At 36.8% G+C, this 25,645-nt stretch overlaps 1 protein-coding gene across 2 annotated transcripts in view; it reads right to left on the bottom strand.

The window, feature by feature from the left end:
• Nucleotides 1–17,673: 17,673 nt before the first annotated feature.
• The window catches only part of SYDE2 (synapse defective Rho GTPase homolog 2), a 48,853-nt gene continuing 40,881 nt past the window's right edge, over nucleotides 17,674–25,645 (bottom strand). The window contains exons 6-8 of one of the 2 annotated variants that reach the window (XM_072754712.1): nucleotides 25,358–25,589; nucleotides 20,592–20,639; nucleotides 17,674–20,033 (exon numbers count right to left, since the gene is read on the bottom strand). In XM_072754712.1, coding sequence (XP_072610813.1) covers nucleotides 20,629–20,639; nucleotides 25,358–25,589 — 243 coding nt within the window. In that variant the 3' untranslated portion in view covers nucleotides 17,674–20,033; nucleotides 20,592–20,628. The remainder of the gene's footprint in view (nucleotides 20,034–20,591; nucleotides 20,640–25,357; nucleotides 25,590–25,645) is intronic. The other variant, XM_026004718.2, reaches the window with a different exon arrangement.

Genomic DNA, 25,645 nt, shown 5'->3' with positions numbered 1-25,645 from the left:
TTCTTTCTTTCCTCCTTCCTTTTTCTTTCTTTCTTTCATTCCTTCTTTCCTCCCTCATTTCTCTTTCCTTCCTTCCTTCCTTCCTTCCTTCCTTCCTTCCTTCCTTCCTTCCTTCCTTCCCCCATAGTTATGTCTTATGTAAATACATCCAGTCTCATAGCTCTAAGTACTACCTATATCCCTGGCATGAAATTTTCTCACAAAATTGAGAGCTGTATATCCATTTGACTACTTAACACCTCCACTTGGATATATAATAGGCATCTCAAATTTAAAACATGTCCAAAGTTGAATGCCTGGATTTTCCTCCAGAACCCATTCTCCTGTAGTCCTCCCAATCACCTTGCTTTCAGTTGCTCAGACAAAAATCTTAATGTCATCCATCATTTTTCCCTTTCTCTCACAATCCATACCCTCTCTGTGAGCAAATCCTATTGACTATGCTTCAAAATACATCCAGAACCGATCACTTCTCTCCTTCCTCACTGCTACTGCTTTGGTCCAAGCTACAGCCTCACCAGCTTGGATTTTTGCAGTAGTCTCCTAACTATTCTCCCTACTTCCACTTGTACCCCTTCAGTCTCTCTCTCGGCAGCAGCCAGATAGTTTTAATATTTTTAATATTCTATTTATTTATTTATTTATTTATTTATTTATTTATTTATTTAGAAGGAGGAGGGGCAGAGGGAGAGGGAGAATCTTGAGCAGACTCCATGCTGAGCATGGAGCCTGACACGGGGCTCAATCTCATGACCCTGAGATTGTGACCTGAGAAGAAATCCACAGAGCCCCACACTCAACTGACTGAGCCACTCAGGTGCCCCCAGACAATGCTTTTAAATGGATGGCAGAAGCTGTCCTTCTCCTTCCCAGAGTTCCTCTTTGGCTTCCCAACTCACTCAGATTATGAGCCAGGGGCTTTATTGGGACCTGCAAACCCCCACATGATCAGGCTGTCCATGTCATTCTGGCTTCATCTATCTCCTCCTCCATATCACTCCATCCCAGTCATGCCAGCCGCCTCCAACTCACCATAAGGCATATTCCTGTCCCAGGGCATTTGTACTTGCTATTCTGCACTTTGTCCAGTAATTTTCCCAGTTTTGTTTTCATATACTCCCCTAAAGAAAAAAAAATGTTTTGAGTGTCTACACTGTGCCTGGTTCTACAATTTTAAGCAGGGTGTTCAGAGTAGGTGTTACTGGAAAGGTAATATTTGAGCAAAGATCTGAAGAGGGCGAGGAGTTTGCCCCTGTAGTCTTCTAGGAGAAGCATTTTCATAACTCAGTCTTCCATCCCTACCCCGGCAGACTTCTGCTTGGGTCTCCTGGACAGAACTGCATTGTGTGGACACCTCTTAATGAGAAGAAGCTGGGACCATCGAGAACAGGAATGTCATGATTATATGACAGAAGCCATTATCTGGCTGGCTCATTGTTGTCTCAAACAAAAGCAAGGTTTTATAGCATAGAAGAAGAAAGTAATGGATATTGATTATCAAATAAAGAGCTTAGTATAGTGCTTGGCATATAGCAAGCAGTAAATTTTTGCCTCTATGTTATCTGATTTACAAATACAACACAGCTACAATATTCTTGCTATAGATATTAAACATGGGGTTCATCTGGCTTATGATAGCAGTTATTATCAGTTCAGTATGATATCTGTATTGTGTATTTATAGTCTTAGTTTTCCTCATCCTCTCACCAGCCTATGCCCACCAGTGGGGTCATATCAACAGCCACAACCCAAGTTTCATGGGATCCTGCCCCACCTGCTTATCTGGTATCTCATCCCTCTGCAAAGCACCCCCAGTTGTGTCCTGTAGCGCCTGGGATGAAAGGTGATTCACATATGTTTAAAAAGAAGCCTATAGCAGCACCTGGGTGGCTCAGTGGTTGAGTGTCTGCCTTAGGCTCAGGTCCTGATCCCAGGGTCCTGGGATGGAGTCCTGAATTGGGCCCCCCACAGAGAGCTTGCTTCTCTCTCTGCCTATGTCTCTGCTTCTCTCCGTGTGTCTGTCATGAATAACTAAATAAAATCTTCAAAAAAGCAAACAAACAAACCTACAACCACCAGGCACCCAAGGCTCCCCTCTGTCAATGTGCTAGAGTGGCCTGATGGCCTGTAACATGGCGGAAGGTGTTGGGACAATGCCTCTGTGTCAGTTTAGGTTCAGCATGAAGCTAACACCAAGGCAAGACTAGATGTACAAGAGATTTATTGGGAGAGGGAGCAGAAGAAGCCAGGGAGAGCCTTTGGACCTTAGTGCAAGTCTGGTATGTATAAAAGGAAGAAGGTTGGGGTGGGATAAGTCAGACCACTCTGAATGCTCACTTTTCTTGGACTTCAAGGCTGTGAAGCTCAGGCAAATGCATTGCACTTCTTCCTCCTTCCCTGGCATGAGTTCTCTCCAAGGTTCTTCAACTCACCCTGGGAGGCTCAAGCTGAGAAGCTGACCTATAATAGAAGATGGGAGAACTGGGCATGAATGAAAATGGAGCTACCTGTTGTGCCTCCCTCCAGTTCCCAGAGCTCCAGCCTTTTCTCCCACTGCCCACTCCTTCCCAACAGCCCTGTGGGCCAATTCAGTCTTCTGTTTCTGCCCTTTAGTCTTTTGATCTGATGTGCAGTGTAGTGAATAGACAGAGGGCTTTGGGATCCAGGCAGACCTAGTCTGAATCCCAGTTTCATCCCCCAGGCAAGCTGTACTATCTCTTAAGTCTTAGTTATACCATCTATGAGCCAGGAACGATGATAATTGTACCTACCTTACCCAAAAGCAATGTATGTAAAATACCTGGCACTTAGTGGGTGCTTAGTAAGTGTTGGGTCCTTTTCCTGCTTAGACTCAGGGACTTCCCCCACCGAACCCCCCCGCCTCACACACACACCCAGAGAAAACATAATGTTTCCTCTTTGTCCTATCTAATAATCTCTGATTCTAACATTTTAAAAAAATACTCAAGGCACTTATTTATTAAAATGTTCTCTGCCAAGATTCCACATTAACTTGAAATTCAAATCAGTCTTTACATGTCTCTACTAAGGACTCCACCTCAGTGTATTACATAAAAACACCTTCTCCAGGAATCAGTGTTACCAGCATCCACACAGTGATCCCCATGGTCAGCCTCTTTGTCCCCTGGGTGACCCAGCTAGATGCTAGTGCTGCTGTGCTACAGGGGCTCCTGTGTGGCTCAGTCAGTTAAACGTCTGCCTTCGGGCTCACGTCATGATCTCAGAGTCCTGGGATTAAGCCCTGCATTGAGCTCCCTGCTCAGCGGGGAGTCTGCTTCTCCCTCTGCTCCTGATCTCTCTCTCAAATAAATAAAATCTTAAAAAAAAAAAAATACTGCTCTGCCATAGGGTAAAAGTTCCTAACTCAAACTCATTGGAAAAGAGGTGAAACTTCTGCAAAGTTCACTTTAAGAAGGGGTACTGTTTGGGGTACTGTTTGCTCATGAAAAGAAATCACTGATCCTCTAAGAATAATAAAACGAGTTAAGCACATGATTTGGAGTGAAGAATTTGGATGTGGCTCTGCTGGTCCAGGCTGTCAATACTCTTCTTGTTCCTCCTGGGGGCCCGCTTCTTGAGGTATCACAAAGCCTTCATCTGTGGCATACAGAATATCCACAATCCTCTGCAATAAAGGGTTGTTTTCCTCCTCGTTCTCCCGACAAACCAATTCAATGTTCCTTAGCTTTCCAAAGTAGAAATCTCTTTCTTTCTCCTACTCTTAGATGGTAAGTATCAATATGTTGACCTGCTGCATCAATTCAGCCGCTGCCTCATCCCTGTTGCCCATACCAGGGATCTTTCACACCACACCCAGGCCAGCTTGAAGGGTTGCAGTAGTTCTGTGTGTTGCAATGGGTGTCTGTGGAGCAGCACTGCTCGAGCTGAGAGGTCTCTCTGGTTTGCTCAGAGCTGGTGCAACAAGGGAGGGAGCCACTGCAGTTTCTTGACTTTGTCTGGCAGCTACAGGGTATAGTCTTTTCCATCAAAGTTTGCATCAAAAAACTTCTTGAACCACTGAACAAATTCAAAATGTCCTGAAATGATTTTTACTGATTTGTCCACATTGATTATTTTGTCAACATCCATTCTCTTAAAACCTGCTTATAGTATTTCGAAGTTCTGGGTGTATTCATGCTCTAGCTTAGCATGGAATTTCACTTTCTTCAAGGCAATGGAGCCCAGGACCAGCATGTCCATAAACTGACAATAGGCCGGCTCCGAGCACAGCTGTTCGATCTTTGTCAGTTTCAGCTGTAGAGATTTATTGATCCAGGCTGGCATATCATGTCAATTTAGGTTATCACTGGTGACTAACGTTGAGTATACATCCCCTGCCATCTTGGCTCTCAGACGGACTGCAACCACTAGGCCCAGCTTCATCTCGTTCAAACCACTTGACTGATTTTAACGTTGCTGTTATTATTAACAATAACGTGAATGTCTCTCACCCTCAAATGTGACTTAAGCAGTGGCTTTGCACACTTAGTTTAATATTAGCCTTGATCACTTTAATATGAAACCAGATATGTTGGACATAGTATTTAAACAGTAGCTTTATTATTTGCAGAGCTTAAAATCCTATGGCTCCTTAGAAAATTCATTATTCTAATAATACTTGATTTTTTAGGTTAAATTTAATTATCACTCAGCTTTATAAACTGCTTTTTACTTAACCAGAAATGTTGTATAATTAAACGAGTCTATTTTCAGGTCCTTAGCCATATCATCTGGGTGCACTTCAGATGAAAAAGCAGGTAACTCCAGGAGATGGTGGTCAGTGGCCTGGGTACACTTCCACAGCTTCATTAATCCACCACTGTCAATTATTAACATTTCCCTGTGCCCTCTACCCCTGAGCATTGCTTGGGGTAGGCAATATTCCATCCAGTTGCTAGGTTGCCATCACCAGGTCAGATACCATGTAACTGAGCAAGGCACCCAGGGAGGAAATTAAATATCTCAGTGAAGGGCAAATTAAACCCTGTGTGATGAATTTGCTCCTTCCATGGCTGATGAGCTATTTGGGGGTCACAGGCGATGTAAAACAACTGCACACCATCAGGGTCGAATCCCAAACACCAAAAAAAACAAACTCAAAAGTTTACTGGGGAAATGATGGTTAAAAAAAAAATGTGTAATTGCTTCCAAATGCCCTCTTGTTCACAAATATGACACTAAAAATATATGCAGTGAGTATGGTAAATAATATAGATTGTGCTTTCCTACAGTAATACCAATGTTCCAAACTTAAAAGGACAGAAAATAAGATTTCTCTAAGTCGTCTGTATATGTAATATTCTGGACTGTTTTTAGTCTTTTTTTCTTAAAGAGAAGAAAAAAAGAAGATGTAAAATACCAAATTTCACATTCTTCCCTGTCAATTAAGGATAGTTCTTTCAGCCTGAAGTTGTATTTTTAAGAAGAAGATTCCTTTTTTAAAAAAAAGTCTAGGATCCCTCGGTGGCTCAGCGGTTTAGCACCTGCCTTTGGCCCAGGGCGCGATCCTGGGGTCCCAGGATCGAGTCCCGTGTCGGGCTGCCAGCATGGAGCCTGCTTCTCCCTCTGCCTGCGTCTCTGCCTCTCTCTTTCTCTCTCTCTTTCTGTCTATCATAAGTAAATAAATAAAATAAATAAATCTTTAAAAAAAAAGTCTAAAAAAAAAAAAGAAAACAACCCCAAGTCAAATCTAAAATATGACAAGTTTCTGCTTTATTTTGACCTTAGTAAACAAGCTAAACTGACAATTAAAATTGATACTGATTTTTCACTTTTAATGAAGTTCCCAGACTGTGTGGATCTAAATATAACAACAACAACAACCACAAAAGAAAATCAGAATGAACTCCCAGTTATACAAAATCTAAGTAGGGGTCATCCTAGTAATGAGACTATGTATTCAGATACATCTAGTCCTCAGAAATAATATACTATAGACAGAATTTGAAATAAAAAGATTTCGCCTCAGCTCATTATGAAGATCTTAATTTTAATTGATTGAGAGTACCAGAAAATCTGGGCACGGAGGGAAGTGATAGAAACTACTAATGCTTGTCAAATATCTCAAGCATCTATGGACACCTCTACATTTTCCAGCCTCTTTGGTAGTTAGATTGGAGCCTATGACTGAATTCCAGCCAACAGGATGTGGGTAGAAATGATAAAAAGCCACTTCCGGACCTGGCTTTACCTCCTCTTGTAAAATTCTCTAACTGCTATGTGTTTCAGATGACATGTTTATAAAATAAAGTTTCTCAACCTGTTACAGACTTTCAGACAGGCAGGAAATAAACCTTTATAGTTTTAAACCACTGACAGAGTTTATTTGTCACCACTTCATAGCCTTGTCCTTCCTGATGAATTTGGGTGGATTAGAGCATACTCCAGTCTCATTAGTCCACATGTGCACAACTGTTAGTTGGAAATCAGGAATTGGACTTAAATCTGTACACATTTAATAAGATGCTAGAAAAATTTAAAAAGCCATGATTGAAGATATCAAAAGAAAAAACAACTTTCTTATATTGGAAAATACCTCTATCTACAGGTTGAAAAAGAACACACTAAATTACAAGCAAATCCCAGCCTATTCAGTAAGCATGTGAATTGAGATTGGCATATCACTCCAAATCCCATGCTTTTAAATACGTAACATTGAAGCCTAAGTGGTCATTCTGAACCCCATCCCTTCCCTCCTTAAAACCTTCCAGTGGGGATGCCTGGGTGGCTCAGCAGCTGAGCATCTGCCTTTGGATCAGGACATGATCCCGGGTCCAGGGATCAAGTCCTACCTTGGGATCTCTGTAAGGAGCCTGCTTCTGTCTCTGCCTATGTCTCTGCCTCTCTCTCTCATGAATAAATGAATAAATTTATTTAAAAACAAAACAAACCTTCCAATGGCCCTTGTTGCCCTCAGGATAGGGTCTAAATTCTTTAGCAGCTATGACAGAGCCCTGCTTGCTTTTAAGCCCATCTTTTATAGCCGTGGCTTCCCTACTTTCCCTTCAGACGTTGCAGTCCATGCTACGTTCCACACATCCTATTCTCCCTCTCACTCTGCTTCCTGAAAAATGCTATTCCCTTTTGATGGGTAAAAAGCTACCAAGAATTTTTTAAATGCCCTAAAATGAATATCTAATGCAGTACAACAGTATCTATCTATATACATTTAAAAAATGATTCATATGTAGTCCTCCTATGGGAAATGAATAGTGCTCATAAGAATTTGTTTTAGAGAAGCGCCTGGTGGCTCAGCTAGTTAAGCATTTAACTTCTGCACACAGGGTCCCTGTGTGTCAGGCTCTGTGCTCAGTGAGGAGTCTCCTTCTCCCTCTCCCTCTACCTCTCCCTCCCAGCTTGTTCTCTCTCTCAAATAAATAAACAAAATCTTAAAAAAAAAATGTTTTAGAGACTATAACAGGAATTGACAATGTGATATCAATAGTTTTCAAAGTCACAAAGTAAGACAACTATCTGGATCATAATCAGAGCTTTGGAGTCAGAGACAATTCTGCACACTCAGCCACTTTACAAGCTTTAGTAATTTAACCATAATAAGTTTCTGCTGTGGCAAAATAAATAGCAAATGCAATATTTCCCATCCCACATGCTCTTCAAAACCATTGCCACACCCCCATCAAGAGATAGACTCTATTTCCCCTCTCCTTGAAATGGAGTGTGACTTTGTGAAAAATGGCACTGAATGAACTTTAAGGCCAGGTCATAAAAAGGAACACAGATACAGGTCCCACCTGGCTCTCTCGTTGAATACTCACCCTAGGAACCCGGCCACCATGTTGTGAGGAAGCCCAGGCTACATGGAGAGAACACATGGAGGTGTTCTGCTTGACAAGCCCAAGTAAGATTTCTACCAGTGACCAGCATCAAGCACCCTGCTTGTGGGATGAATAAACCTTTCAGATAATTCCAGGTCTGAGCTCTTGAGCTACTCCAGATGTGGCTGATTAGAGCCAGGATGAGCTATCCCTGCCAAGACCTGCCCAAACTCAGGTTTGTAAGAATGTGAGCAAAGTAAATTCTGTTATTATTTTAAGCCATTAAGTGTTGGTATCATTCGTTATGTAGTGGTAGGTAACTGGAAAAACCACCTCATTTGGTATGTGTGGATTAAATGAAATAAAACATAGAAAATTCTTATAGTGTCTGAAACACAGTGAATGTAGTTATCTATAATGTGTCCATAATTATGGCAATTACCTCAAAATAGTATATTTACTTATTTATATCCTTACTTTGAGAACTATAAAGAAGCATACTTTAAGTGTCTGCTTTCAATACTATATAACCCAGTATGACAATAAGCTATGTACTCAAATAATTACAATAGAAAACAGGATAAAAATAGCACTATGTATCTTAAAACTTGAAAAGGGTCTTTAATAAATATCAAACTATGAATAGTAGAAAACTCAGGTGAGTGAGATTGCACTTAAGAGATGAGAAGAAGACGAGGAGATAGAAGAATGGGCTTTCAAATACATACTCCTCTATTGTTGGAATTACTACAGGAAACATGCTTTTCTTCATTTCTTATTATCTTTTTACTGAACTACTACTTACAGTGAAGTGTACAAATTGTAAGCATGCAGCTAACTTAATTTTTAATTCTGTATACATGTAACCATATAACCATCATCCAAGCATGCATTAGTTCACTAAGAACTCTATTACTATAGACGAGTTTACATTTTATAGAATTTTGTATAAGTGGAATCATATGGTATGTACTTATTTTTGTCTTTTTCTTTCACTTTTGAGATCCATTCTTATTGTGTATATTAATATTTCATCACTTTCTCTTGCTAAATAATATTTCATTGCATAGATATATCACAATTTGTTTGAGGGACATTTGAGTTTGTGGTTTCCAGTTTGGGGTTATTACAAATTGCTCTTCTATGATCATTTCTGTGCAGCTTGTTTTATGGACATATGCTTCCATTTCTCTTGGATAAATATCTAGAGTTGGAATGTCTGGCTCATATGGTATGTAGATATTCAGCTTTTTAAGATACTGCCAAATGTTTCCAAAGTAGTTGTGCTATTTTACATTCCCACCAAGAGTGTATGAAAGTTCTAGTTCCTCCATAATCTTGCTAATATGGAGTCTTTTAAAATTTAGCCATTCTAATAGTGTATAGTGGTATCTCATTGCAGTTTTCATTAGGATTTTCCTGATGACTCATGATGTTGAGCTTACTTTCATGTGTTTATTTTCTATCCACATGTCTCTTTCATGAAGTGTTTATACATTTTGTTCATTATTCTTGGAGGTTTTTTTTTAATTTTTATTTTTTATTTATGATAGAGAGAGAGAGAGAGAGAGAGAGGCAGAGACACAGGCAGAGGGAGAAGCAGGCTCCATGCACTGGGAGCCCGACGTGGGATTCGATCCCAGGTCTCCAGGATCGTGCCCTGGGCCAAAGGAAGGCGCCAAACCACTGCGCCACCCAGGGATCCCCTCTTGGAGGTTTTTAAAAAATTATTGAGATTTTAGAGTTCCTTATATATTCTGGATTCAAGTCTTTTACCAGATACATGCAAATATTTACTTTCAGTCTGTGGTTTACCCTCTCATTCTCTCAACAGGGTCTTTCAAAGGGCAGATATTTTTAATTTTGATGAAGTTCAATTAACCATTTTTTTTTACAGATTATGTTTTTATTGACTTCTCTAAGAAATTTTGCATAACCAAAGTTGTCTTCTAGAAGTTTTATACTACTAGGCTTTACATTTAGATACATGATCCATTTCAAGTTGATTTTTACATATGGTATAAGGTACAGATCAAAGTGTTTTTCTGGTTTCAGGGAGAGGGGCTTGCATATAAATATCCAACTATTCCAGCACTATTTATTGAAAATATTAGCCTTTCTCCACTGGCTTGCCATTATCAAAAATCAGTTGTGCTCATACCATACGATTTCATTTATATGGGGAATCTAAAAATACAAAACAAAGAAATAAATGATTTAAATACAGAGAACTGGTGGTTGCCAGAGGTGAGATGGGTGGGTGGGAATGGGCATAATAGATGACAAGGATTGAGGTACAAACTTCCAGTTATAAAATAAATAAATCACAGAGATGTAAGTATGGCATAGGAAATGTAGTCAATAATATTGTAATAACATTGGTGACAGATGGTGACTACACTTATTGTGGTGAGTACTAGTAATGTATAGAACTGTCAAATCATTATGTTGTACACCTGCAACTAATATAACACTGCATTTCAATTATACTTCAATAATAAAATTTTTTAAAAAGTCAGTTGTCCATAAATGTAGGGCCTATTTCTGAACTCTATTATATTCTGTAGGTTTGTCTATCCTGATACTAATACTTGATTATAGTCACTTTAAAAGTCTTGATTATGATTACTCTAAGGTCTTGATTATGGTCTTGATTATGGTCTTGATTATGGTCACTTTAAAAGTCATCTTAAAATTACATAATATTGGTCCCCCAAAGTCCTTTTTTTTTTTCAAGATTGTTTTGGCCTTCGTATGTATATTTATGCTAATTTACATGTGCAATTCTGACTTTCATAAAATTTCCTCGAGGTGATTTGCTAGTGGTCCAAACCCGTTGTGACTCAGGTCCTGTGTAAATGCACTAAGGCTATGGCTGATAATGGCTTAAGTGATATTCTGTGGTAGCTGAGGATGCAAGCAGATGTGGGAAGTTGAGTTGGCTAATAAAAAAGCTGGCAGTCTTTCAGAAGCAAATGTGACAGGCAAATGTAGCAGTACCATCCAGGGAGCAGAGAGTTAGCAGAAAGAACAGAGAGAAACAAAAGGAGTTCCTCTGATATTTTCTTATGTATATTCTTTATAAGAGGTTTAATAAACTCCTATTTTAAAATAAAATAAAACTCTACCATCATTAACACCCATAGTGTTTTACTCAGATGATGAGACTTCTAGGTGAGACTGTAGAATCGAATGGAAGGTAAGTTTTACTTACAGGCAGAGGAAGAGGCAGATTCTGTGGCTAGGCACAGTGGGGAAAGGCAAGATTGGTTGGGGTATCTGAGGCTCACGGCACCAGAGCTGGCACATGGCCACAGGGGCTGGAGGAAATATTTTATCAAGAGAGGCGAGAATATGCTCAATTTTGGCCACTTTGCTAGTTAACAGGATATACAATGGCAGCCATTGCCTAGTAATTACCTGGAAAATCTTTGCATGTTGGTTTTGGCTGCCAACGCACACTTCCATTTCCTGCACCATTTGACGAAGGGTCCCAAAGTTCATCCTGTGACATTTGGTCACTATAGGAGGAAGCAATAGGAGGTAATTGTTAGGAGATAACATCCTGTAGTCTCATGTTTCCATAAAAGGGAGGGAACTTGACTTCTCAAGAGGAAGGATCATGGGAGGATCACTTCCAGCTTCTCCCTGTCTCCTTAACTGCTCTCCAAATCACAGAGACTGACTTATCTGACTAGTGAATTGAGTAGGATTTGAGCATGCTTGCCTGAGAGCCTTCTGTGTTCTCTCACCTACAGAGCCAGCCTGTCTATAATAATGTACTTTTTTTTCTTTTTTGTAGCGCTGACAGGCTGTACCCCTGCCAGGAGTTTAAATGTGACAGTGACTGGGTGGGAATGATCAGATCACAGGGAATGTAGGAAGAAGCCTACTTGGCCATAGATCCTAGCCATTTTCTCCAGCTTACCTTCATCAATAAGTAGTAAATCTGGTATTTTGATCTCTATATGTCTGGCTCCTAGGTCTTGATTCTAATTTCAGAAGGGAAAAATAGGTGTGCTGTCACACCTATGTTAATATAGAGGGAGCATGGAGGAAGATAGGCTGGTAGGAGAGGGTTAAATCTATAAGAGGAAACAAAATGGAAAAGAAAATAAGGTCAGAGCCATTGCTCTGAGAGGTTCCCAAACCTCAGGCTGCAAAAATTGGGCTTTGGCCATATTCCTGCCAGAGTGGAATCTGCAGAGCAGCTGGGGTTGACAACACAGGGCTCATGAGGAATGTGCCCCACTTGGGACACAATCTCAGACAGGGGAAAATAAAATTTTTTAAAGAAAATAATATTACACATGTTGTTTGAATATGGTAGAAATTGTGGAAGTTATCTGTGAATGACAGAAGTCTGGGAAGCTAAAAGTTATGTGGAAAGGATCAAAAGATACACAGAATATGCATTACTTTTTGGAGACTATTAATAACAATGTTAGGTCTTTCTGTGATGAAATCTAGGATTTGTAGTAAATTCACATTCTGTGACTCTTTTAGGAGTTAATTAAATAGCACAAAGTTCATCTCCAATTCTTTTTTTTGGGGGGGGTGGGGTGGGGAGGGAGCTTCCAAAATAACACTTACTGTGAAGTATATTGAAGTCTGCAACTTACTTTAAAATGTACCAAAAATTAAGACAGATAATGGTGGATGGACATATATATGATCAAATTTACATACATACGAATTTACAAACTTACAAAACAAAATGCCTACAATTATAGAATCTAGCTGGTAGATATATGCATGTCCACTGTATAATTTTCAACTTTTCTTTATATTTAAAAACATTCATAATGAAGTATTGATGGAAAAAGATACTAACGTGCCTTCTTTGACTTTACAGGTGAGTTTCGACATCGAAGTACAGATCAAACACAGATTCATAACCTTGGACAGATGGCACTTTATGCTCTGACATTTCTTATCAACCAGTTTAGACAAGCTATTTTCATTTACCTAATGATTCAAATTTTCCCTCAGGTAAAAACTTGAGTTTTACAATGGCTACAGAGCAGGGGAAAGTTAGAGACGCAAATGCTGGCAAACTGCATCCCTTTTCTTGAACAAAGGTCAAGAACAAGGGGTCACTGTTCAATATCTGCAGCTGTGAAAAAATGTGAGCTGCAGGCTTGCTGTCTCTCCAAACTTTCACAAAAATGTCTTGAATGCAAGAGACTTTCCCTTTTCTTGATTTAATTAATATTCATTGTGTTCTTCTAAAGTTGGAATTTTAAACTCTTCTTAGAGGAGTTTCCAGTCAAAGAAGTATGTAGAATATTGAGGTCAATACCAAGTTTTTACTTCATAAATACTTCCAGTAAGCAAAACAACAAAAAAGAAAGATTAACTCAAATGACTTAAAAGCATGCCAGTGGCCTTATCAAACAGATAAGGATTAAGTTAACTCAACCCAGGGGCACTATTATAGGCATTTTTCTCATTTGCTTAAAACAAGCACTTGACATTGAGAAAGATAAAAAACAAGAGGATCAAGGGAAATAGAGGAAAAAATGAAGACGAAATCAGAGAGGGAAAGAAACCATAAGAAACTCTTAATCATAGGAAACAAACTGAGGGTCATTGGAGGGGAGAGGAGTAGGGGGATGGAGTACTGGGTGATAGACATTAAGGAGGACACGTGATGTAATGAGCACTGGGTGTTACATGACTGATGAATCACTGACCTCTACCTCTAAAACTAATCATACATTATATGTTAAATTTACATTTAAAAAAAGATAAAAAATTAAACATAGTGTCTGCTCCCCAAAGTGGTCTCTGCTACTCTTTCTAATTTTAGTTCTATTTGTAGTGTTCATTCAACTTTATGAAAATATTTTCTTTTAATAAAATGAAAAATAGGTTCTTTTTAGTTCTAGCAAAAAGTGCACACTAAAATGATTCAGGACATTTTTTTGCTTACGATTTCTGTAAAGAAATGCCACATTTTAACAAAAGCTCTCTCAGAGACCTTCCTTTATGGTGAGAGACACTTTTTCATATACATATGATTTAAATAATTGTTTCCACTAAAATAATTGCTATTATGCAGAAAAAAAAAATGAACCCACTAACTTTTTAAGTCACAAATACTCTGAAGGCCATTCTAGTTCCAAAAGAAATGCATATCATTTAAAAAAAAAAAAAAGATAACACATTCTTAACCACAGGTAATTACTACTTAGGAGTGAATATTTGAATAATTACATACACATAGCTCTCACGGTCCTTAATCTTTTCCTTGCAAAAAGACAACTATTCTTTGAGAATCCCTTTACATTCATTCATTTATTAATACTTCACAGAATATCTTCTATGTTATAGTTCCTAGGCAGACACCAATAAAATAGATATATAATGGTGTGGATATACTTTTTTAAACTTTCTTTTTAAAAAGATTTATTTAGAGAGAACGAGGGAGTGGGAGGCAGAGAGTTGTAAGCAGACTTTGAGCTGAGAGCCAAGCCCAAGTTGGTGCTCAATCCCATAACCTTGAGTGGAAACCAAGAGTTAAATGCTCAGCCAACTATGCCACCCAGGTGCCCCTTAAAGTTTTTCTTCTTACATTTGGTTTAAATGTAAACATTTTCAAAAGTTATAAATGTCCATAATTTAACCAAATAGTATGGTAACTATTTGGTATTTGTTGCAAGAACTAGAAATCTCCATCTTCTTCCTCTCCCAATTTTCAAAGTGGGTTACTGGTTGGATTTTCAGAGGGAGCCTCTGAAGTGGCATTTGGACATAGAAGTGAAATGACAAAAAGACAGCTACTCAAGAAAAGTCTGGATGAGAAGCATTCCACATGGAGGAGAGGGCAGGTGCAGAGATCCTAGGACAGGAACGAAGTCCTCAGTGTTGCTAGAGCCCAGGGAGCGAGGGAAGAACCTGAGTAAATGATATGGTTTATTTTTTGAAAAGATGACTGGGTTCTGTGGATAAACTAGATTGTCAGTATGGAGAGAGTGACAGTAAAGTGATGAAACAGGAAGAGACTGGGAGATGATGGTAGCTTAGTCTAGAACGTGAGCAGTGACAAAACTACATGTACGGTTTCAGGATATATTGTAGTTAGAACTATTGATAGGTTGGGTAAGTGGGAGTGAGAGAAAGACTAGTTTGAGAGCAGTAGGGTTGAGATGAAGACTAGGGAAGTGTTGAGGATATTTGTCACTGTCAGGCTGCTTAGCATCTGAAGCCCCTTCTTAAATTCATAGAATTTACCATTGTGTGAATTCCAGAGAACAGATGCTAGCTAATTGCTCCCTGACACCTGGAAACTGAAGTACAATCTCATGCTTCTGTCAGGGACTTCGAATCAGGAATGAGGCAGTGGAGCATAAGCTAATGTTTGGTGGCAGTACCCTAATCAGGCATAGCTGTGGTTGCTGTCATTCTGATCACCTAGCCTCTTAGTTCTGCTTATTTTCCAAGTCTATTTCTCCAGCTTTCCCATAAAAAAAAAAAAATTGAGGTATGATTTATAAAACAGGCAAAAATCTCAAGTATGGAACTTGATATGTAAACACCTATAAAACTTCCACAAAGATATAAAACATTTTCAGCACTCTTTTAGCAGTCTTCCCTCTGAAACATTTAATTCCATTTTTGCCTGAATTAACCAGTTTTTGGCCAAGTCAGAAAGCACCCAGGAACTCTGATTTCTGGCACTCCAATGTTTATCACTCCAGTGTTTATCAAACATGAGCCTTACTGAATGAAAAATGAGCACTGGGCTGGAAAAGGAATGCTTTTCCGCTTTTTTCCCTACCAAAGTCCTCAGGTCTGTAAGATTCAAACAGAAACTTACTATTAAACTTTTATTACTTTCCAAGTACTAAAAGTCGGTATCTTTAAATTATAAAATCCTAAGCTTTAAAATCATTTTGTCTAGAAACATCAATTCTTTTCAAGAACCATACCAGTACCCCAACCTGTTTCTGTAGGGTTCCTAATATAAAGCCACACAATCTGAAGTCTTCCAAAAAGGTAGGATATGAACTTAGCTCTGATACATATTTAGTCTTCCTGTTTTCTTATCCTTGCAGTGGCTATCACCATCATTACCAGGTACAGAAGCATTAGTACTTAAGTTAACAGGACTTTTGATAGTATTTTGATAGGTATTTTGAAGGTATCTTGATAAACAATACATTAATAGCAACTTCTAAAAGGAGCTCATTTTAAAATTATAATGGAGTCACCTCAATCTCATCTATCCTTCAGTTGCTCAGGCCTCACTCCTTTCTCCACAGTCCACTGGCAGATTCTTTCGGCTCCTCTTAGAAAAGACATATCCAGAATACAACCAGTTCTCACCACCACTATTGCTTCTTCCCTGCCCCAAACGACCATCTTTCTTGCCTGGATTACTGCAAAACTGGACACAAGAAGATAATAGAGAAATGCCTTCACAGTTCTAAAGGGAAGTAAGTTTGAAACTAGAACTGTGGGTCCAATCAAAATGAAATATAGGGAAAAAATGAAGGACTTTACAGACATGCAAGGATTCAAAACTTTACCTCTCAAGCACCCTTCTTGTTTGTATGGCGAGGGGTCGGTGTGGGGATGTGGGAGGTACAAGGGGTGGCAAGAGATGTATGTGGTGGTGGGAAACTACTTATATACTTCAGCAAACAAAAGACACCCTAAATTTTAGAAAAGTGAGATATAAAACAATATAGGAGTGCAAGGAAAACATATTCCAGGATGACAGCTAAAAACTACTTTTCCATGTTTGATAAAATGGATTAAAAAGCTTAAGATGATCTCAGAATAATACTGAAGATATTTTTCTTCTGTCAAAGAAAAATAAAGGCAAGAATATACTTCATGAATCCCAGGATGAGAGCTAAAAGCACTATGAACAAATTTGGTAATCCAATAGTATGATAAAAGAATAAAAATCTGCAAAAGTCATGACCCAATTATGAAGCAAATAACACACAGCATGATTGGGAGAGGTTGGTGGCTGTAAGATAAAATAATCCATTTGCTCTTTAGTTTGGAATATTCTACTTAAATCAGCGTAGACTGATTGGATATGTAGGAAACAAAACCACCTGGCTAGCCTCTCTATGCTTTTGCATAATCTAGCGCATAATGGCTAGTTGTTTGATTTGCACTTTTTAGAATCAACATATAAAGGAAAAGCCTAAGTTATAGTTCCCCAATAATATACATCCATGAATGTTGATTATATAAACTAAACGTGTAACTTCGAGAAATTAGGAGGTAAGGAACAGTAATGGGCTGGAAGGAAAGAATAGCACTGGTATTGAGACAAGAGATACTGTTTACAAGAGATGGATCAAGAAATAAAAATTACTAAAGTTATAAAGGAAACTGAAGGAAGAACTAAAAATATTAAATGGGGAGGAGGAATGGACATTCCCTATCATTCATAATGGACAATCAACAGATACTACTTAAATGACAAATCAAGAAACAGCAGCAGTAAACCTAGACCCAGTGATGCAGGTAGTCCCAACCTGAAGGATAAAAAGTGGCATTACCTCTGAGAAGTGGGATTGGTGTGAGTGGCAGGGAGGCACACCTTTACTTTTCATTCTTTATCCATCTGAATTGCTCGAAATTTTATTCAGGTACATGCATTAAAATTAAAATTGTTTTTAATCCCCCCAAAATGTAGGGGCTGGTAGACTTAGAAGGGAATGATAGCTGAAGGTCTTATAGTGTAGAAAGATCCCAGGAGATTAGAAAAAGCAGGCATAAAAAGTCAAAAAAGGTGTGCAGTTAAAGGTCATTTAAAGTAAAAGCATAAACTTACTCAGCACTTCTAAATACAGCAGATTCAATAAGAGAGATTTATAGTTAGGACACAGTGATTTAGACAACACAAACGTTTAGTATTTTCTATTTAATACGGCAGAGATTAAAAATATTCCCATCCAGAATTATATAACAAAGTACATCTGGCCTTTAAAGTATTTCAGATTCTGGAAACTTCAATGCTGGACCAAAAAATATTGTAACATGTATTTATGAATAACATTTGATTGTCCAAAACTTTAACATGTTTGTTTAAAAAAATGACATCATAATAAGTGATCCTTAAAGTCATTATGATAATTAATAGCATGACACCAAGGTTATAATACTTTAATAAAACTTTAGCATTTCTGGAACAACTTATTCAATTCATACAATATACATGATAAAGCAAACTAAAGGAAGACTAAGACAGTCTTCCTACAAAACATTTAAAGTACATTTCTTTTGACTGTTTACTCAATATATATACCTGTCACATATTCTTTTGGTATTCTTCTCAATTGTTATACAAAGCTTTAAAAAATGAGATTTTCATATAAAAATAATTATCTGGCTTTTTAACAATTGTGTTTTCATATTAAATAACAAGGTGGTCTGTTTATCAATGTATACTACATAGAAATAGTTAAATACTTTAATATTTAGAAAAACATCAAGAAGTCAATATTCTAATGGCTGCTACATCTTTAAGTTGGTGATTCAAATTTTATAATTTTAAAATTACATGTTCTGTGGGTATAAAAGTTTAAAAAATACATTCTAATTTAATAAAAAAGCCTTCTAAATTTACATTTTCAAACACTGCTGTGATTGCTATAGTGACTATACTGTAGATATACTTAGCCAAAATAAGTTAATTTTTCAAAATCAGTAACGTGGAGTATGCTGGCAAGATTTCTTTAGAAACAAATGAGGGTAATTATAAAGTCAATGTTATCAATGTACTACTACAAATAAATATGCTTAAAGTATAATTACTTTGTTTTAAAAAGCAGAACATAAAAATGCATAGAATAGGTGAAGATTTTTTTTAATGTAAATCACTAGTGCAGAAATCTGGGCTCTTAATCCCTTAAGAAGTTAGGCGATTTCAATTTAAAAGATGACTTCTCACTAGGGATATCATGACTCTCTGTGAATCAAAAAAAGAAAGTCTATTATTTCTATTTAGAAGCTTTTAGTGTTTTGGTTCAAGTGTTTCTGTGGAATTCCTTTAACATAAATGTTCTTTCCCTGAAAAAGACATTTTAAGCTAATAATTTTGGCCTCATGACATATATACCTTAAAGATCCATGTGATTCTGCAGCCAATGTCTCTCCCATTCTAATATCTATCCATATATGCACTTATAAATAGACACATTTTCAGGATTATAAAAATATTTAATTTTTATAAGCTTAAATAATTACTGAGTGTTAATACAGAATACATTAATATTTGTATAATTTTACTTTTATTTATAAAAAGGTTTTTTATAGCAGCATTTGCATTGCAAATGAAATATGATCACATGATGTTGCAGTGTACATGGACTCACACTGCAAACCAGATGGAGCAGCTGCCACGTTCCTCTAAAAGAAACATCTGTTTCAGCTACAAAAGAGCAGTTCCTATAAAGTACAAAAACTAAGCAGGGCTAATAACTCATCTGAATCTTATAAGTGCATTTAAAAGTTATCTCCATAGAATTGGCCAAACTTGTTAAAATATCCGCAAGTCCACGTTATCTTTGCCCCAAGAAAAATTTTCTAATAAGTAAAAATTATATTAATGAATAGTATTTTTAATTGAATCACATGAACTTACTAGAAATTAATGGAATTTTCAAGAGTAAAAAAATAAAAACATCACTGTGAGAGGTACAAGAAAGTGAGAAAGACTGATTTTAAATTTAAAACATTACAAAAAAGCAAATGAAAATTCTCAATCTCAAACACTCATATTAAGCTTGTTTTTGTTGAGTTCACGCTCCAGATTTCCAATCAAAGTATCAATACTTTCTTGTAGGTCTTGAAGATTGACTTTTCGATCCACTGTAGACTCAATTGTCTGCACTGTCAAGTATGTCTGAAATGTGTACTCTTTGGACATGGGTACTGGCTGTTCAATCATTATATCTGGTCCATACATTTTGTTACAGTTTTCTCCATTTTCTCTGTCTTCTGAAGGAACATCATCATAATCTCCATCATTTAAATTTTCTTTTGTATTCAAAAAGTAGTTTTCTCCACAGCTGCTCCAGTCTCCTGCATAACGATTACTAACTGGACTGTCTAATCGGGTTTGCCTTGATCTAAGTATTCTTGATGAATCAGTACCACTCAAATTTAACATGCAAGGTCGTTCTTTCTTCCTCCTCAAATAATTTAGAGAAGACTTCTGCTCTGGAAATAAATTGTCTGTCGATTCTTTGACAGTTAAACGTTGCACTAGAAACAAACAATAAATTTGCTTAATCACAGCCATCCAACTGGCCTTAAAAAAACAGAGCAAAGATAAGCCATTTAATAATCAACTACAAACATGCATTAAAATAAAACATGCACACTATATTTTTTAAAAAGCATTCCATAATTACTTTTTTCTATCACCAGACATAAGATTAGGATAGAAGCTAATAGAATGTTCGATGGTGCTAATTCATGCCATATCATAACATCCCCAAACAAATCAAATTTCCAATGTTGATTAACTTCCAGTGCAAGTTAATTATTATCTATCTATAATTCAAACAGTAGCTAAGCTGGTAGCTTCTTCTAAATTAAAAGCTACAGCAAAAAGCAGGCAAGGCATGTTGGTGTACAAACAAAACAAAACAAAAAGTTCCTTCTTCTGCAAACATCTAAATGAGGCAGACATCTAAAGTGCTCACTCTAATCTTTGTGCTTTTTTGCAATTCTATTAGCAGCAGTGTCATAATTTACTTTACTAAGCAGCCCGAATTTCACTTTGATAAAATGCAGATACTAGACTTGACCGCTTGTTACCTGAGTTTGATTATACAGCATTAGCTACTAACAGTCTTCATTTATTGCCTGAAAATAGTACAGATATTTTATTTTCCCATTCTGGTTAACAATCTCAAATAACATTCTTTATATATATTAAGATTCATTTTCTTCTAGGCCTTTGCATTTTGCAGGCTACACAGATTACTATAGATAAACACATCATGACAAACAAATGCTTCACTGCTCACCCTTTTTGTGTATATTGGACAAAATGTTTAAGGTTCCTCTGTATAGAAAATGTTGAGGCGTAACTTTTAAAAACTGTCCATAATACCTTTCTCTGCTTGTTTATTCTCCATTAATAAATGCCTCTCCATTTACACTTTGTTTGACTAAGATACGTATTATCAGTGTGAACATATTATCAGGAATAATATACCTACTTTTCACACTCCAACTTATAACGAGTGCTTGTTTCCTCTTATAGAAAATAAAAGATAATTGAAAAGTAATACAAACATGTATATATAGTTCTAGTATTCCAGACTTACAGTGATCTTAATATTTTTCAGGTTACATAATTTTTCACTTAGATTTTACTAAAATATTTGATAACTGTAGGTATGTTTTTAACATTTGCATTTGTCTATGTTTTTATGATATGGCCATTATATGTAATTGTAAATAGCTTAAATCTTTTGATCTAAAATTTTCTGGAAAATAAAGGTCTGATATTTACTTTAAATTTATCTTTAATAACAGTATTAATACAGAATGCCCTATGCCATTATTTGACGCAACTGCAAAATGAACATCTAAATTTTTCCATTGTTTAATTATTCAAATTCCTTTTTTTCCTCTAGCTACTAATCTCCACTAAATCTTCTTGTCTTTCTCCCTCACTTTCTGTGCTATTCTTGTTCTTAGATCTTAAGTGTCATGACTGTTGTTTTCAATTCCAGTACTTTGCTAACCTTGAAGTCATCTGGTTTGTGATCCAACCAAAGTAAAATTTTTTTAAAGATTTTGTTTATTTCTTCATGACAGACACACAGACAGAGGCAGAGACACAGGTAGAGGGAGATGTGGAACTCTATCCCAGGACCCCAGGGCAGATGCTCAGCCACTGAGCCACCCATGGGTCCCTATTTCTGTTTTTTCTTTACCTGGATTGATCATAGATCTGTAAACTATATAAACACTAAAGAATGCAGAACACTGAGGAATGATAATAGATTTAGCAACTGAAATATACTGAGGCAGTGAGAGCCATTTGATCTGAGTATGTGGGGATTGATCCCCGAACCCTGGGATCATGACCTGAGCCAAAGGCAGACGCTCAACCGCTTAGCCACCCAGGTGCCCCATAAAACTATTTAAAGTAAGCTCTATGCCTTGGCAACATGGCACTACAACTCACAACCCCAAGATCCCAAGTTGTATATTCTACCAACTGAGCCAGATGGGTGACCCAAAGTAAAACATTTTTGACTGTGGGTTGAGCTCATCTTGTGCCCCCTTCTCTGACATTCACCTGCAAAGCCCAGATTTATTTTGTTGCCAGTTAAAGTTGTTTAACTGAATCCCTATTCAAACATTATTTTTGTGGGATGTCTGGGTGGCTCAGCAGTTGAGCGTCTGCCTTTGGTTCAGGGCATGATCCTGGAGTCCCAGGAGCCTGCTTCTCCCTCTGCCTATGTCTCTGCCTCCCTCTCTTTCTCTCTGTCTCTCATGAATAAATAAATAAAATCTTTAAAAAAAAAAACATTATTTTTGCATATTTCTTGGAAAATATTTAAGAAACCAATTACAATATTTTATACGTTAGACTAAAAATTCAATGTCTGAAAAATCAACTTCACAGACTTTTTAAACTACTGATAGTGGAGTAGTTCCTATTAAAAATGCAGAGAAAATGATTAATTTTAACCCCTTAAAGGAAAACTTCTGGTTTTCCCAACACTATGACTGCTTATTGCAACAGAGTAAAATTTAAAATGCAATCTATAAAGTTGTTGAAAATGTTTCAAAATGTAATGATAATCACTAAGAAACTTAATTTTCTTATCTTGTTCTGATGGATTTATATTTTTAATCACCATTTTATTAGCCTTTTATGTATAGTATAATTGCTTTATTTAACAGAACATATTGAGTGCCTAGTTAATGCAGAGCACTGTCTTAGAACTTGGGTGCGTCAGTGTAAGCAAAATATAATCTCAGACCTCATAAAGCTTAGTCTAGTGAGAAAAATAGAACAAAAAGGAATAGGGAAAAAAATGATAGCTTTTCCCTAAAAAACCTGCTCCAAATTTACTCATAGAAAATGTGATACAGCAAATAGCTGGTCTAGGAGTTATACTTTCTCTAAATTTCAATGTTCTTAAAACAGCAAAACCATCTTTAGAAAGCAACAATTTTGTAAAAACCCAATACATTAAAAAAGATGAAAAGAAAACTATTTTGATCAAAAGGGAAGTGTGTTTACATTTTGTTCCCTCACCTGTTGCCAATCTGGCTCCAGAGCTACTTCCAAAGAAAATCAGGGCTTAGCAGAAGATAATCCTGAAATGCCATTGGCAGGATGATTTTTACCTTCCAGTACCAATATGCTAGGATTCCTATTGATCACTTTGAAGATAGTAAGATTTTTCAAATGGAAAACTTAAAGCAAATTTTATTGCCCCAAATTAAAAAATAACAAAAAATTAAAGTAAAAAATGAAAGGGGCGGGGAGGGTAGAACCAACTCTTTTCACCTCTGGAGTAGGGGAAATTCCAAAAGAAAATATAATAATAATAAGTAAGATATGCACAGCAAGAGGAGCCAAAACCTTCTACTTAATGCATAGAGATGAGCATTCAGCAAGTTAACATCCAATGGCCTATTCTCTGTATCACAAGGGTTTTCTTTTTCCCAATCCTCACCAACGCTTGTTATTTCTTGTCTTTTTGATGTTAGTCATTCTGATAGGTATGAAGGGAATATATCACTGTGGTTTTGATTTGTATTTCTCTGATGCCAAGTGATGTTGAGCATCTTTTTATGTGTCCCTTGGCCATCTGGATGTCTTCTTTGGAAAAAGTCTATTCAGGTCCTCTGGGGCAGTCATTTTTAAATAACATAACCTCTGATACAGAATAAATGTTAAAGAAATCAGGTACTGATAGTAAACTTTGATATCTCTAGGTAAGCAAGGTTTCATTTGTGATTAGAATGACTAAGATGGCTCCTTTCCCAATTCCTAATGCTTATTAGAATTAAAGCAGTTCAAACACACATTTAAAACTTTAACTTGAGAGCTCCCTTATGTGAGATACCAAATGCAGAAATCAAACCAATTATCCAGAGAATCTTGATTCAGGATTTTAAAATAATTAATAATATATACCAATTCAGTTAAGATATAAATTAGAAATTATTTTTAAGCCTGTGTTTAAAAGAAAGCAAAAATTTTAACTTTACAAATTTAAAAATTGAAATATTTTATTCACTTCCTATAATTAATGTGATGTATTTTAAAAGACTAAATCAAGCATTTTTGTATTTTGGTCTGTCCTCATATGTATCATTAAAAGAGTAACAAAGAGATAACTCTATGCAACACACTTTGCTCACTGCCCTTAGATGCTTTGTCTACAGAATCTTCACAACAACCCTGAGGTAGGCACTATTTATAGAGAAGCATACTGAGGCTTAGGGGAATTAATATGTGCCTGGGCCACTATCTGGATCCGAATTCAAGCCTGACTCCAAGGCCCAAGCATTTTTACCACTGTGTGATACACAAAGCTCCTAAGTACTTTCATGTTTGTTACTATGCAGGGTGGGGAAGAGGAGTGGGGGTTATTACCGGACTAGAAAATTTTGGAACTTAAATACAGCCTCCTATATAGAACATCCAGTTAAATACATATTCCTTTTAGTTCTGAAAATATATAAAAGAGGTATTAGGAAAATAACTGTCAGCTTTTTGTTATTGACTAGAACAGGGGATAGATAAGTAAGATGGAAAAATCAATGATGATTGTCAAATTAAGCCTGGATAATTTGAAGAACAACCATGAATAAAGATGTCAGGAAGTAGAAATATCAGAAAGGGAGACAGAACATAAAGACTCCTAACTCTGGGAAACGAACTAGGGGTGGTGGAAGGGGAGGAGGGCGGGGGGTGGGGGTGAATGGGTGACGGGCACTGAGGGGGGCACTTGACAGGATGAGCATTAGGTGTTATTCTGTATGTTGGCAAATTGAACACCAATAAAAAATAAATTTATTATTAAAAAAAAGATGTCAGGAAGTAGAACTGAAGGAAGAAAAAAAATGAATTCTGCTTCATACCAGTTGAACTAAAAATGAGAAGGGTAAAGAAATTAATATTTACAGAGTTCCTATTATGTGACAAGAGGTGTGCTGAGTACCTTACAAACATAACTTTTTATTTAATTCTATAAACATATTATTAAATCCGTATGACAAAAAAAAAAAAAATCCGTATGACAAAAGATGATACTGAAGCTCTAAGACGTTAAAGAGCTTCCCAAGATCAGGTGGCTAATAAGTAACACAACCATAATACAAATTCAGATCTGACCAAAATGTGTACATTGATCTATATGTCTACAATATTATCAGCAAAAGCAAAAAAATTAAATGGAGAAATTTAAAGGTATCAATTCATAACTATTTGAAAAAGCAAAATCTAGAAAAGATTTTCTTCAATCACGTATGGGCATATTTAATGATTAGCTAATTCAAACACCCTATCGTTGAAAGAAAAATATTTCCATTGAATCATTTACCTGGCCAGAGTTGAAGTAAGTAATGAAGAACTTCAATATGTTTTTTAAAATCCAAAGCACTTGCAAGTTCTTCTGAATCAGTAAAGACTCTGTTGTTATGGGTGGAAGTCTCTTGCCTCTGACTTAATAATACTGGTCCAAAGCACACAGCCAAATTCTGGCAAGTCATCTTATTCACTTCATGATAAGAAGCCACCAATTTCAGATGATCCAGCAACATCTTTAGGGTTGCCTAAATTAAATTAAATTGCATTTCACTTAATAGAGTTATACACAGGGGCAAATTCA

The sequence above is a fragment of the Vulpes vulpes genome, chromosome 3 (genome assembly GCF_048418805.1).
Source record: "Vulpes vulpes isolate BD-2025 chromosome 3, VulVul3, whole genome shotgun sequence".
Taxonomy (NCBI): Eukaryota; Metazoa; Chordata; class Mammalia; order Carnivora; family Canidae; genus Vulpes; species Vulpes vulpes.
Note: the sequence above shows the minus strand (reverse complement) of the source record. Positions and strands in the feature narration are given on the sequence as shown.